Source organism: Electrona antarctica (assembly GCF_951216825.1).
Source record: "Electrona antarctica genome assembly, chromosome: 4".
NCBI classification, from domain to species: Eukaryota; Metazoa; Chordata; class Actinopteri; order Myctophiformes; family Myctophidae; genus Electrona; species Electrona antarctica.
In genome coordinates, this window is record NC_136809.1 from 31,908,418 (window position 1) to 31,923,439 (window position 15,022).

The 15,022-nt window shown below is 43.9% G+C and overlaps 1 protein-coding gene across 1 annotated transcript in view; it reads left to right on the forward strand.

Annotated features, from left to right (window-relative positions):
• LOC306921254 (complement C3-like) overlaps nucleotides 1-14,426 on the forward strand; it is a gene marked incomplete at its 5' end in the record, with an annotated part of 28,807 nt that extends 14,381 nt beyond the window's left edge. The window contains 21 exons of the mRNA XM_079498364.1: nucleotides 125-182; nucleotides 274-363; nucleotides 682-888; nucleotides 1,211-1,286; nucleotides 1,426-1,588; nucleotides 2,138-2,233; nucleotides 2,567-2,726; nucleotides 3,126-3,211; nucleotides 7,783-7,860; nucleotides 8,629-8,784; nucleotides 9,085-9,147; nucleotides 9,338-9,419; nucleotides 9,871-9,919; nucleotides 10,539-10,629; nucleotides 10,919-11,008; nucleotides 11,210-11,312; nucleotides 11,930-12,025; nucleotides 12,395-12,487; nucleotides 12,815-12,898; nucleotides 13,609-13,756; nucleotides 14,016-14,426. Coding sequence (XP_079354490.1) covers nucleotides 125-182; nucleotides 274-363; nucleotides 682-888; nucleotides 1,211-1,286; nucleotides 1,426-1,588; nucleotides 2,138-2,233; nucleotides 2,567-2,726; nucleotides 3,126-3,211; nucleotides 7,783-7,860; nucleotides 8,629-8,784; nucleotides 9,085-9,147; nucleotides 9,338-9,419; nucleotides 9,871-9,919; nucleotides 10,539-10,629; nucleotides 10,919-11,008; nucleotides 11,210-11,312; nucleotides 11,930-12,025; nucleotides 12,395-12,487; nucleotides 12,815-12,898; nucleotides 13,609-13,756; nucleotides 14,016-14,157 — 2,211 coding nt within the window. The 3' untranslated portion in view covers nucleotides 14,158-14,426. The remainder of the gene's footprint in view (nucleotides 1-124; nucleotides 183-273; nucleotides 364-681; nucleotides 889-1,210; nucleotides 1,287-1,425; nucleotides 1,589-2,137; nucleotides 2,234-2,566; nucleotides 2,727-3,125; nucleotides 3,212-7,782; nucleotides 7,861-8,628; nucleotides 8,785-9,084; nucleotides 9,148-9,337; nucleotides 9,420-9,870; nucleotides 9,920-10,538; nucleotides 10,630-10,918; nucleotides 11,009-11,209; nucleotides 11,313-11,929; nucleotides 12,026-12,394; nucleotides 12,488-12,814; nucleotides 12,899-13,608; nucleotides 13,757-14,015) is intronic.
• Nucleotides 14,427-15,022: the final 596 nt, after the last annotated feature.

Consider the following 15,022-nt stretch of genomic DNA (forward strand, 5'->3'; position numbering starts at 1 on the left):
TGCCATTTACTGTGACTTTGCAAGCCCTGGATAAGCGTGTCAGCTAAATACCCACAATGTAGATGGTATAGCTGTAAAAGATCGATAGGCATGCTGTTTAATTGTTTACTTATTTATGTGTCAGCCTGAGGGAGAATTGATAAAGGAACCAAAGCATTTCATTCTGGACCCTTCTAAACACAGTGAGTTCAATGGAATAATCTTTACATATAAAATATTATATATTTCTTGCCTCTTCTAAGGCAACATTAAAACTTTCCCTATGTCATTCAGATGGTAAACAGCAAATAGTTATCAACAGTGGAATTCCTATGGCAGAGGTAGTCGTAAACGCGCCTAGCAGCACCCAGGTCTCAATAACAGGTGAGATGTCTGTCTGTTACTATCTATTACTATAGATTACTATCTGTTACTATACGTTGGTTAGCCATACTAACAGTCCGACAGGCATTAGTCCGACAACAGCGACATGCATGGCTGGTTATAACTCACCCGTGGCTCCCGACATGCGTGGCACGTTAAAACTAACCCGTGGCTCCCGACATGCGTGGCAGGTTAAAACTAACCCGTGGCTCCCGGCATGTGTGGCAGGTTAAAACTAACCCTGTGGCTTCCTGAGAAGTTAGGTTTAGGGATTGTGTTTTGGGTAGGGTGTGGGACTAATGCCTGTGTGTACTGTAGGTGGACAGCAGACGAGTGTGTTTGTAGAGAATGCCATCAGTGGGGACTCTATGGGCAGTCTCATCTATCAGCCTGGCGGCTGTGGCGAGCAGAACATGATCTATATGACGTCACCTGTCATCGCGACCACATACTTGGACAAAACCAATAAGTGGGAACAAGTGGGTCTTGACAAACGCAATACAGCCCTTCAACACATCAGAAAAGGTAGGAATTAATGGAACTAATCTGTATTCATAGCAATTTTCACAGGATAGCTTTATTACTTGTTATTACTGTTTTAAAAGGCCATTTAGTTGCCCATCAACTTGAAGCACATTGGACAGGATGTTCTGGTTTAAAATTGTGCATTAGCATTGCTTCCACTTTACTTACTGATTAAAGAAGGAATTGGAAATATTGCATTTATGTACAATTCCCTTTAAGACATTAAGTATAAGCATTTATGTGTTTATTAACCCCCCTTCTTATGTCTCTGTAACAGTAACTTAATCTCGTTGGGCTATATTTGTGCTTGTGTTTGTTTTAGGCTATGAAAACCAGCTTTACTACCGTAACAAAGATGGGTGTTTTAGTGTGTGGGTAGGATATAAGTGCAGCACTTGGTGAGCCCCCCCCCCCCCCCCCCCCCCCCTCCCACACACACACATTTTGGTTGAAAGATAGATTCAAAGACATGTTGAACAATGACGCTAAACTTGTATTCCCCCTTCCTTCACTTCACTTCATATCCTCTTCCTATAGGCTAACATCCTATGTTGTCAAGGTGTTTGCCATGACCAGTAGGCTGCAGGTGGCAGTGCAAGACCATGTGATTTGTGATGCTGTCAAGTGGCTCATTCTCAACACACAAGCGCCTGATGGCGTTTTCAAAGAAAGCGGTTATTTATGGCACTCGGAGATGCGGGTATGTACTGTGCACTGAGCCAACAATTAGGAGCAGCTGGTGCTTCAGTGTGACAAATACTGCTGTTCAATTGTTCAATTTGGTGTCAACCAGAGCCTTGGAGTGAGAGTTGCGCCAACTCCGTTCTTCATCGAACGGCCTTCATCGGGCCAGTCCAATGCCGGCTCTTCTACATAGACTTCTATTGGTGAAGAGTGATAAAGGCCTGAACCGGAAGTTGATGGAATGCATTGGAGTCTATGGGCTTTATAGTGACAAACAAGTTACATGAATCACGTGGCCGGCGCTGTTCTCTGCCCCCTCATTGGTGGAACTCTCATTTCAATGGGTCTGGTGCCAACAAAACAAGAGCAACCAGTGGTGGAGAAAGTGCTCTATACCCAGTACTAGCCAAAGTATAAATACTTCTGGTCAAATATTACTCCACTGCAATTGAAAGTTGCGCAGTCAAATAAGTACTTGTTTTTAAAAAAAATACTTAAATACTTAAAAATTAAGTCTTTCTTTAAAAAAATGCTTGGTTGTTACAATAATTCTCTTCATATTTAGGGGGATGTCCATGGAACAGACAGTGATGCCTCAATGACTGCCTTTGTACTCATCGCCATGCAGGAGTCACGCGATGTGTGTCATGGCAAGGTTAATGTAAGGAACTCACACATGCACACACGCACGCACGCACGCACGCACGCACGCACGCACGCACGCACGCACGCACGCACGCACACACACACACACACACACACACACACACACACACATAACTAACACATAACTTTGACGAAAACATGTGGTCATACAAAAAGTTGGAATTAAGTAACATATTAGCCTTGGCAATTAGATATATGCTTGAATGATAGATTTCTTTGTGGTTCTCTGTGCATTTGAGATGACTCTTTCATCCTCAGCACAGTTTTCCCTTCCTTCTCATACCTTACAAAATGCACGGTTCATAGTCTGTTCTTTCTATGTGTCCAGAGTATGGCAGGCAGCATACACAAAGCAGTGGCGTACCTGGAGAAAAGAATGCCCAGCCTCACTAACCCATATGCTGTTGCCATGACATCGTACGCCCTAGCCAACGAAGAAGACAAGTTCACAATAGAAAGAAAACAGTTTCTCCAAACATTTATATCAGGTGATTTTGAATAACAATGTTAATAGCCTATACTGTGTGTGTGTGTGTGTGCGTGCGTGCGTGCGTGCGTGCGTGCGTGCGTGCGTGCGTGCGTGCGTGCGTGCGTGCGTGCGTGCGTGCGCGCGCGCGTTAAATTGTTGTTTGTCCACATCTATGTACAGATTACTATTTTTAGATACTGTGTCTCATAGTTTTAGCATTTAGTCATTCAGGGTCAATGACGTGTGTGTGTGTGTGTGTGTGTGTGTGTGTGTGTGTGTGTGTGTGTGTGTGTGTGTGTGTGTGTGTGTGTGTGTGTGTGTGTGTGTGTGTGTGTGTGTGTGTGTGTGTGTGTGTGTGTGTGTGTGTGTGTGTGTGTGTGTGTGTGTGTGTGTGTGTGTGTGTGTGTGTGCTCCTCAGACCTCAATCACGTGACTGTTCCCAGGGGTCATATCTACTCACTGGAGGCCACAGCCTATGCTCTTCTGGCTCTTGTCAAGGTCCAGGTGAGCGTATCTCACAAACTCAATGGTTCACAACCTTTTCTGGATCAGGGCCCACTTGAAAATCTCGAAACAAGCATTCGCCGAAAATGCTTTATAGATTTAAATTTTCAGTTTATTTTTGGAATTCGAAGTGCCTATTTATCCAGATTACAATGAAAACAAAATGTTCAAGATTTTAAAGAACAAACACATTGACATTTAATTTATATGTAATCAATAAAGTCCTGGTACCTATCTTACGCCCGACGCAATGCGGCCCAATGGCGCTTGGCGGGAAACGCTAGGCGCATTAGGTATCACCCCTGACACTTGGCGGGAAGCGCTATAGGTGCATTAGGTATCACCCCTGACACTTGGCGGGAAGCGCTATAGGTGCATTAGGTATCACCCCTGGCGCTTGGCGGGAAGCGCTATAGGTGCATTAGGTATCACCCCTGACGCTTGGCGGGAAGCGCTATAGGTGCATTAGGTATCACCCCTGACGCTTGGCGGGAAATGCTATAGGTGCATTAGGTATCACCCCTGACGCTTGGCGGGAAGCGCTATAGGTGCATTAGGTATCACCCCTGATGCTTGGCGGGAAATGCTATAGGTGCATTAGGTATCACCCTGACGCTTGGCGGGAAGCGCTATAGGTGCATTAGGTATCACCCCTGACGCTTGGCGGGAAATGCTATAGGTGCATTAGGTATCACCCCTGACGCTTGGCGGGAAGCGCTATAGGTGCATTAGGTATCACCCCTGACGCTTGGCGGGAAATGCTATAGGTGCATTAGGTATCACCCCTGACGCTTGGCGGGAAGCGCTATAGGTGCATTAGGTATCACCCCTGATGCTTGGCGGGAAGCGCTATAGGTGCATTAGGTATCACCCCTGGCGCTTGGCGGGAAGCGCTATAGGTGCATTAGGTATCACCCCTGACGCTTGGCGGGAAGCGCTATAGGTGCATTAGGTATCACCCCTGACGCTTGGCGGGAAGCGCTATAGGTGCATTAGGTATCACCCCTGACGCTTGGCGGGAAGCGCTATAGGTGCATTAGGTATCCCCCTGGCGCTTGGCGGGAAGCGCTATAGGTGCATTAGGTATCACCCTGACGCTTGGCGGGAAGCGCTATAGGTGCATTAGGTATCACCCTGACGCTTGGCGGGAAGCGCTATAGGTGCATTATGTATCACCCCTGACGCTTGGCGGGAAGCGCTATAGGTGCATTAGGTATCACCCCTGACGCTTGGCGGGAAGCGCTATAGGTGCATTAGGTATCACCCCTGACGCTTGGCGGGAAGCGCTATAGGTGCATTACGTATCACCCCTGACGCTTGGCGGGAAGCGCTATAGGTGCATTAGGTATCACCCTGATGCTTGGCGGGAAGCGCTATAGGTGCATTAGGTATCACCCCTGACGCTTGGCGGGAAGCGCTATAGGCGCATTAGGTATCACCCTGACGCTTGGCGGGAAGCGCTATAGGTGCATTAGGTATCACCCTGACGCTTGGCGGGAAGCGCTATAGGTGCATTAGGTATCACCCTGACGCTTGGCGGGAAGCGCTATAGGTGCATTAGGTATCACCCTGACGCTTGGCGGGAAGCGCTATAGGTGCATTAGGTATCACCCTGACGCTTGGCGGGAAGCGCTATAGGTGCATTAGGTATCACCCTGACGCTTGGCGGGAAGCGCTATAGGTGCATTAGGTATCACCCTGACGCTTGGCGGGAAGCGCTATAGGTGCATTAGGTATCACCCCTAACGCTTGGCGGGAAGCGCTATAGGTGCATTAGGTATCACCCTGACGCTTGGCGGGAAGCGCTATAGGTGCATTAGGTATCACCCTGACGCTTGGCGGGAAGCGCTATAGGTGCATTAGGTATCACCCTGACGCTTGGCGGGAAGCGCTATAGGTGCATTAGGTATCACCCTGACGCTTGGCGGGAAGCGCTATAGGTGCATTAGGTATCACCCTGAAGCGCTATAGGTGCATTAGGTATCACCCTGAAGCGCTATAGGTGCATTAGGTATCACCTTGAAGCGCTATAGGTGCATTAGGTATCACCCTGAAGCGCTATAGGTGCATTAGGTATCACCCTGAAGCGCTATAGGTGCATTAGGTATCACCCTAGGGAAGCGCTATAGGTGCATTAGGTATCACCCTAGGGAAGCGCTATAGGTGCATTAGGTATCACCCTAGGGAAGCGCTATAGGTGCATTAGGTATCACCCTAGGGAAGCGCTATAGGTGCATTAGGTATCACCCTGATGAAGCGCTATAGGTGCATTAGGTATCACCCTGAAGCGCTATAGGTGCATTAGGTATCACCCTGAAGCGCTATAGGTGCATTAGGTATCACCCTGAAGCGCTATAGGTGCATTAGGTATCACCCTGAAGCGCTATAGGTGCATTAGGTATCACCCTGAAGCGCTATAGGTGCATTAGGTATCACCCTGACGCTTGGCGGGAAGCGCTATAGGTGCATTAGGTATCACCCTGACGCTTGGCGGGAAGCGCTATAGGTGCATTAGGTATCACCCTGACGCTTGGCGGGAAGCGCTATAGGTGCATTAGGTATCACCCTGACGCTTGGCGGGAAGCGCTATAGGTGCATTAGGTATCACCCCTGACGCTTGGCGGGAAGCGCTATAGGTGCATTAGGTATCACCCTGACGCTTGGCGGGAAGCGCTATAGGTATCACCCTGACGCTTGGCGGGAAGCGCTATAGGTGCATTAGGTATCACCCTGAAGCGCTATAGGTGCATTAGGTATCACCCTGAAGCGCTATAGGTGCATTAGGTATCACCTTGAAGCGCTATAGGTGCATTAGGTATCACCCTGAAGCGCTATAGGTGCATTAGGTATCACCCTGAAGCGCTATAGGTGCATTAGGTATCACCCTAGGGAAGCGCTATAGGTGCATTAGGTATCACCCTGACGCGCTATAGGTGCATTAGGTATCACCCTGAAGCGCTATAGGTGCATTAGGTATCACCCTAGGGAAGCGCTATAGGTGCATTAGGTATCACCCTAGGGAAGCGCTATAGGTGCATTAGGTATCACCCTAGGGAAGCGCTATAGGTGCATTAGGTATCACCCTAGGGAAGCGCTATAGGTGCATTAGGTATCACCCTGATGAAGCGCTATAGGTGCATTAGGTATCACCCTGAAGCGCTATAGGTGCATTAGGTATCACCCTGAAGCGCTATAGGTGCATTAGGTATCACCCTGAAGCGCTATAGGTGCATTAGGTATCACCCTGAAGCGCTATAGGTGCATTAGGTATCACCCTGAAGCGCTATAGGTGCATTAGGTATCACCCTGATGAAGCGCTATAGGTGCATTAGGTATCACCCTGATGAAGCGCTATAGGTGCATTAGGTATCACCCTGAAGCGCTATAGGTGCATTAGGTATCACCCTAGGGAAGCGCTATAGGTGCATTAGGTATCACCCTGAAGCGCTATAGGTGCATTAGGTATCACCCTGATGAAGCGCTATAGGTGCATTAGGTATCACCCTAGGGAAGCGCTATAGGTGCATTAGGTATCACCCTGACTCAGTTGTCAAATGCATGCCTTCTGCCCGTGTTGTCTAGATCAGTGGTTCCCAAACGTTTTCGCGTCAAGGACCCCCAAATTGACACTAATTAGCCGGCGGACCCCCATTAGAAGAGATAATGCCAGGGACCCCCATAAGAGAAGATTTTTACGGCTCTAGCTGTCTAGCAGTGATTCTCAACCCGTTTCATTTCAAGGACCCCCAGTTTGACATGCTTTAGTCTACGGATGGACCCCCATTTAACTCATTCGGCGCCACAGCACCATCTGGTGGAGAGCTCTGACCGCCACACATGTATTTTCAATGGCAAGCACCATTGAAAGCCGAAAACCGTGAGTCAGGAATAGGTAAAAATCTGCTATGTGACATGCCCCGCGATTGTCATTTAATTCACCCAAAACATACTTTTAGTAAGCTAGGATCGTTTTGAGAAATGAGCTGCAAATCAAGCTGTTTTCTGGTCTAAAAAGAAGAATACGAGATATTAGCGTTCTAAGATTTGCATCCCCATAGACAGCATAAGACCAACAGATTTTCCATTTAATTTTTTTTCGTTCTTTTTTCAACAGACAATACAGGACACAGTTGATCATCGTAATACATTTATATTAAAATAGGCGATCTCGGTGCCCGGGGCCTTTGGAAAACAGGCGTCAAAAGAGTGCTGAATGAGTTAAAATGAGGTGTGGTCTGACGCATGTGATTCCTTGTTTTTTAGGGATCACATTATTTGAATTAGGCGCCTTAGTGCCTAGATGTGTTCATAATGTGCATTGTGCACACATTGATGGCAAATAGATACGCAAAAACGAACAAAACATTAAACTATAGCAGTATTGTATTGCGTCTTATCTTGCTTCTTGTATCTACATATTGGCTACTGAAAGACAAGATTAAACTGTGGATCAATAATATAAATAATAATAAGCAGATCGATATGTGACACCAGCAGAACAATATTATGAGTTTCCATTTCAACGATTCATCACTTAGCTCCTTTCTTTTCATTCATTTTTATGAACGAAGGCCTTTGATGAAGCAAGCCATGTTGTCAGATGGTTCAACAAACAGAGAAAGTACGGTGGAGGTTTTGGCTCCACTCAGGTAACACACATATGCATAAGCTGTACACGCACATTACAAACCTTCTCTCTGTTTTCTCCTCTCCTTTACACTGTCTCTCATTTGTTTTACTTTATGCTGCTAATTGTCTCCACCAAGCCGAAGGCATGCAGAGAGAGTATGTTATGCACCCTGTCCGTCCGTCCGTGTCACATTTTAAAATCAGCCTCATGGTGGTGCTATAAGGCAATTTGTATTTTTACCTATAACTGCACCAATCTGTGTAAAACTTTGTATGCACTCCCTAGACTCGAGGCCAAGGAAAAACCTTTTACCTGCATTTTTCACATCTGCCTTTTATAGCGCCACCAGGAGCCGACTTATGTGAAACACATCTTTTTATATTAGTCCTTCAGATTTTATCCAAATATCACACAAATTGGTACACAATCTTTATAGTCATGTGATCAAGACGGATCTGTGTGATGTTTTTATATTCTATCGTTTCCACTACATTGAGGAACAATTAATGCCACCCTTTAAACATTGCCCTATTATAGTGACACCAGGGGGCAAAAACAAAACAACAACAAAACCATGTTTATTATTACTCCTACACATTTTGTCCAAACATTACAAACATTCCTAACCTGGTGGAGACCTATTCTCCGAGGAGCACTTTTTCTAGTTATTTTTCTTTTTCTCCCCGAGCTGCAAACGTGAAAGCCTGCATAAACAAGAGTTTCACTTTTCCATAACCTGTAATTGTGTTGTGACAATAAAGTTGAGTCTCTTCCCACCACTTTCCAGGCGACCATGATAGTGTACCAGGCAGTGTCTGAGTACTGGGTCAGTGCAAATGAAGTAGAATATGATCTGGATGTGGACATCTTGATTCCTGGAAGAGCAAAGCCTGACAGTTTCAACATCAACCATGACAACTTCTATACAACTAGAACATCTAAGGTCAGACACGCACGCACACACGCACGCACACACGCACGCACGCACGCACGCACGCACGCACGCACGCACGCACGCACGCACGCAGTCACACACACACAGACGAGAAATCTAACTGTGTGTGTGTGTGTGTGTGTGTGTGTGTGTGTGTGTGTGTGTGTGTGTGTGTGTGTGTGTGTGTGTGTGTGTGTGTGTGTGACGTGTGTGTGTGTGTGTGTGTGTGTGTGTGTGTGTGTGTGTGTGTGTGTGTGTGTGTGTGTGTGTGTGTGTGTGACGTGTGTGTGTGTGTGCAACTTTGGACAGATCAAAGATGTAAACCATAACCTGCAAGTGACAGCCACAGGAAGAGGAGAAGCAACTCTCACAGTGAGCATCACTCTCCAGCCACACCAATAAAAACAGGGCATGAATTTAATGGGGAAAAAACATTAAAAGGCTAAATATAGAGGTTTCTGTCTGACGGCGATGAGACATAGGCGGATAATAGAGGCATTCTATGTTACACGAATACATTTTCTTGATCGTTCTAACATTAACTCTATCCATCTGCTGACAGGTGGTGTCACTCTATTATGCCTTACCAAAAGAACGGAAGAGTGACTGTCAGAAGTTTAACGTCTCTGTGGAACTCATCCCAGGTGAATTGGATGCTGCATGGCTGCCTGTGCAGTTTGTCTGCCATGTGTTGATCCGTTTAGCTGTCAGTTTAGTGCAGTGGTCCTTGAGGGGGTTCCAGGGGGGTCGCCAGCAAAACCTGTTTGTATACAGTAGCATCATGTTCAGAATAAGTTTAACAACTTCATCCCTATTTCATACTTTCATACTTCGAAAATAACCTACAAGCTGTGGACGCAATTACAATATTTTTTTACATTTCTTAACACAAATCTTCTTTTACGGGGGCCTGTGTCATAAAATTCTTTGGGGGTCCTCGAGATGAATTTTTTTGAGAACCACTGGTTTAGTGTAGATGTTGTTTGTTTCTGGCTGTGTGTCACTTTGCTTGCTGTATGTTTGACTGTGTACCTTGTTTGAGTTTCTTTTTCTTTTTCTTTGTCTTTGAAATTCTTTTTTGTTCATCTCCACCAGAGAAAACAGTAGGAGACTTGAAGACATACAAGCTGAGAATATTGGTGTTGTAAGTAAAGTGATAGACAAGGCTGTATTGCAGATTGATATTTTCTGACCAGCAACATTATCTTTATTTACTACTGTACATCATGCTCCCTCTTCCTCTTCTCCTTCTTTCCTTCCTGTTCCTTGTTCTCCTTTGCCTTTATTGTTTCTCTATTATTATTATTATTATTATTATTAATATTATTATTATTATTATTACCCTTATTATTATTTTAATAATTTGATGACAGGAGACTCAAATGCAATTTAGTCTCCTGCCGGAGACTCTGCCGGTCATCAAATTATTGTCTTAGGAATGCGCCAAAAACAAAAGATTCTCCGTGATTATTTGAGGGGTAAACTACTAATACCATTTGTTGGAGCCACATTAGAAACATATTAATTTACTTTAATTTCCAGTGATCAGTCAATTTGATTGTTTTTCTTTGTTTTGCCCTGCTTGCTTGCTAGCTGCGGTCATAGAAAACATTAACAGAAAACAGCACCAGTCTTATACTTTACACATTATATTCTTTATTTAGCTTTGAAAAGGACTGCGAAGTTGAGTGTCAGACTGAGGGAATATTCATGCTCTGCTCATCTTTTCTTTTGACTAATCCATCCATTGTCTATCTTCACAGGTATAAGGACAAGGAGGCAGATTCCAGCATGTCAATTTTGGATATTGGCTTGCTCACTGGATTTACTGTGAACACAAATGATCTGGACAAGGTAAGGGTTAAACCACAACACGCATACACACACGCACGCACGCACGCACGCACGCACGCACACACGCACGCACGCAAATAGAAGGGTGCATTAGAAAAAAATGATTGTTGCAGTCTGGCAGAAACCTTGTATAACCATATTTCAAATTCAAGTTTATTTTTTAATTAATGCCCTACTTTCATCATACAAGAGTGTCACTTGGACAAGGTTTACACTCGCCAGCAAACATATAACCCCAATCCCCAAATGCATGGGATGTTAATGTAATATTGTATGTTTGTGTGTGTAGTTAATCGACGGAGTCGACCAAGTCATTGCAAAATATGAGATGAACACAGTTCTGTCAGAAAGAGGTTCCCTTATAATCTACCTGAACAAGGTAAGTCCAGCTCTCTTTATACTGTAAAATGTGTATATCACTATACCCCTCTCTCTCTCTCTCTCTCTCTCTCTCTCACACACACACACACACACACACACACACACACACACACACACACACACACACACACACACACACACACACACACACACACACAATCTCCCTCTGTCGCTTACCTTGGTGTTTGACTGTATCTAGGTGTCTCACAAACGGCCAGACGAGTTTGCTTTTAGAGTCACCCAGACAATGAAAGTGGGCATCATGCAACCCGCAGCAGTGTCTGTCTATGAGTACTACAATGGTGAGTTGACAGGAACACTCCCTCTGCACTGTCTCTGTCTATGAGTACTACAATGGTGAGTTGACAGGAACACTCCCTCTGCACTGTCTCTGTCTATGAGTACTACAATGGTGAGTTGACAGGAACACTCCCTCTGTCTGTCTATGAGTACTACAATGGTGAGTTGACAGGAACACTCCCTCTGCACTTGCTCTGTCTTTGCAGTGCGCGCCGGGGATACACACATGCACACAATCATACAAACACAAAACACAAACATATACACAAAAAATATATGCTTCATATACATCATACAAAATACGTACGTACGTATGTGCGTACATCATACATACAAGTGTATACATAAACATAGATATGCACACATAAATAAGTGTTTGGAATGTTATCAATTTCATTGCTGTAACCATGGTTTCAAGATGTTTTAGGTTAGTTTCAGGTTCTGACTATCTACAATAATTATGAATTACATGAAAACCCTTGTGAAACCCTATCTGTACTATAGCTTAATGCTCTCAGTGTTATTTGTAATATGCTATATGAGACATTGAATGAATCAAGTTTTCATCTGTTTGTCTGCAAAAATCACAGGGATCTCTCTGTTTTTGTTCTCCTTATAGAGAGGAAATGTGTGAAATTCTACCATCCAGAGAGGGCCCAGGGAGAGCTATTAACGCTCTGTAAAAAGAACGCTGCTGAATGTACATGTGCTGAAGGTCAGCAACAACAACAACGGCTCATTTCCATTTAGCTCTAGGAAGGGACTAACTATGCGAGTCAACCTGAAGTCACAGCTTTCATTTACTTGTCTCTCTATTATCATTGATTGCTGCTATTGTAAATACAGTACATACAAAGTATCTGTATACATTTGCTCATTTTCAAATTCTCAAATATTATACACACATAGCTGATATAGAATATGTACCTTTGAGACATGGTACCCTTAAATAAACATAAAACTACATAAATTCTGTATATTTTGACTGACACTAGATATTGTAATTAATCATTCATTTTACATTCATTGATATACAATCTCAGACAAAAGCTCATTACTGTATTTAATTTGTGAACATTTCCAGAGACCTGCAGTATGCAGAAGAAGGGCAAAATTAACAATGATGAGCGTTCAGCTAAGGCCTGTGAGACTGCAGTGGACAGCAGAATAGATTATGGTATGTGTGTGTGTGTGTGTGTGTGTGTGTGTGTGTGTGTGTGTGTGTGTGTGTGTGTGTGTGTGTGTGTGTGTGTGTGTGTGTGTGTGTGTGTGTGTGTGTTTGTGTGCGTACTTGTGTGTGCGAGAGTGTGTGTGTGTGTGTGTGTGTGTGTGTGTGTGTGTGTGTGTGTGTGTGTGTGTGTGTGTGTGTGTGTGTGTGTGTGCGGGTGCGTGCGTGCGTGCGTGCGTGCGTGCGTGCGTGCGTGCGTGCGTGCGTGCGTGCGTGCGTGCGTGCGTGCGTGCACAATAAACTACTGTTAACAGTGTGCAACATGTCTGTCCACAGTGTACAAAGCAAGACTGGAGCAATTTGAAGATGCTAAATCCACAGACATTTACCATATGCGCATAGAAGAAGTCATCAAGATAGGTAGATATTCCTCTCTCTTATCGGTTGATCTATTTTAATTGACTGAATGTAACGTTTGCCTTAAATTTCCCCCTCGAATTCCTTAAAGCTTAATCATCGGATCTGCAATAGAGGCAGGGTGCTTTTAACATGTGGTTCTTTAAGTGGGGTCTGGGTACCCTCAGGGGTCCCTGAGGGGGCTTCCTTGGGTCGACGTGCAACAGGACATATCACACCGCTGGGACGAACGCTAATACCGCCACGTCCCGTCTCGACCCTTTGGTGTGGTTTGGGCTTAACACAACTCATTTTAGCATCCATCTGTTATCCATCTGGGTCAAGAAGCATCACCTACACTTTTATATACGTCATTCTGCTCATTCTACTTTTAAGTGTGATGCATTATTTTTAAATTATTATCAATAGATTCTAATCCTCTCTCTAATGATCAAAACATTCAAACTTGATGGTGCCATTTTGTTATGGTGGTGCTTTTAGTATCAGTATTCAAACTGGAGCTTTTAGCCGGTAGTAAAAATATCAGGAGTTTCTACTGACAGGCTACTGAGGCTAGTCCTTTCTGTTTCACATTTTTACACCCACAAATGATTCGTGAACTTGTATCCAGTTGATCTGAGGAATGTACTGGGTAAATGGAAGGGTTTTTATGATACGCTCCATTTAATTATTATTTGCATTTCATTCACTGTTATGTTATATTCATGTTACAGGAACTGATATGGGTGCACAGGGGCAGCTCCGTGCATTTCTAGGTTTCCTACACTGCAGAGAGTCTATGAGATTGGCAAAAGATAGGACCTATCTGATCATGGGCACATCAAAGGATATGTTCAAAAATGATGACCCAAATGACCCAGGGTGAGTTTGCTGTGTGTTGCAGCTGTTCAACATTATTTCATTATACATTTTAGCTTTTATACTACCATATGGCGTATACTGTATGATTTATCTTACTTTTGACTTTCTATTCCCCCACATTTGTTCTGTACCCCAATTGTTCTGTTGTTTCTTTCACCTCACAATACTGACAAATACATTGTATGTGCATGTTCACTGTAGAATTATGTTTATCAGTACTAATTTAGAGATGAGTTAACAGAATGTATTTTGTCCTTAGGTACCAGTATGTGATGGGTGAGAGGACATGGATAGAGTATTGGCCCACAGCAATAGAATGCCAGGGTGATGAACACAGGCCTGTCTGTTTGGGTTTGCAAAAACTGGTGGACTACTTAACAATCCATGGATGTCCACAGTAGTCAAACTGGTGGACTACTTAACAATCCATGGATGTCCACAGTAGTCAAACTGGTGGACTACTTAACAATCCATGGGTGTCCACAGTAGTCAAACTGGTGGACTACTTAACAATGCATGGATGTCCACAGTAGTCAAAGCAATATGTTTTCCTTTCCTCAATGTCTATTTTCCCTGCTATGGGGGAAGTTATACGTACAGTAAGCTACTCATTTTGTATTGTGTGCAAAATATATCCCAATGTTTCATCCCTATCTTCATTAAAACGGTGTTGTCCCACATCACATGGTCTGTCTCATATCTCCTTGAAATGGGTACACGAGTATTCTCGAATAGTTGGGCTGCTCACTTGAATGCGAGAAGCATTCTAAATTTAGTCTGTCTGTCTGACTATTCTATTCTTACTTACACAGAGTCCTTTTTCGAAACTAAACTTTTAACAATCGCTACTTCAGTAGAGTGAAATGCATTAAGTCAGCAGTGGAGAAATATATGACACCAATGTTATTTTCAAAATGTATGAATTTATTTATTCATGTATAATAGTAACTGTACACAACAAGTAACAGACTCAAACAGCCACTGTTTAATACTTCAAAATGTAAACAAATAATATTTAGCGTGAAAAGAGGAAATCACCATCATGGTATTACACTTCTACCTTTCTTTTTAAACCTCCTTGTTTTTCCACTATACTGCCTCTAATTAGCTTCCCTTGGAACAAATTTCTTAGAACATGATAGTGGTATATAGTCTTTTTCTTGTCCGCCGTGTTCCAGTGCAAAAGGTTTCTTAAATAGTCTCAATGTTTTGACGTGCCAATAACCAGAGCCCTGCACCGTCCTGGATGTGTTTGGATGAAGGACT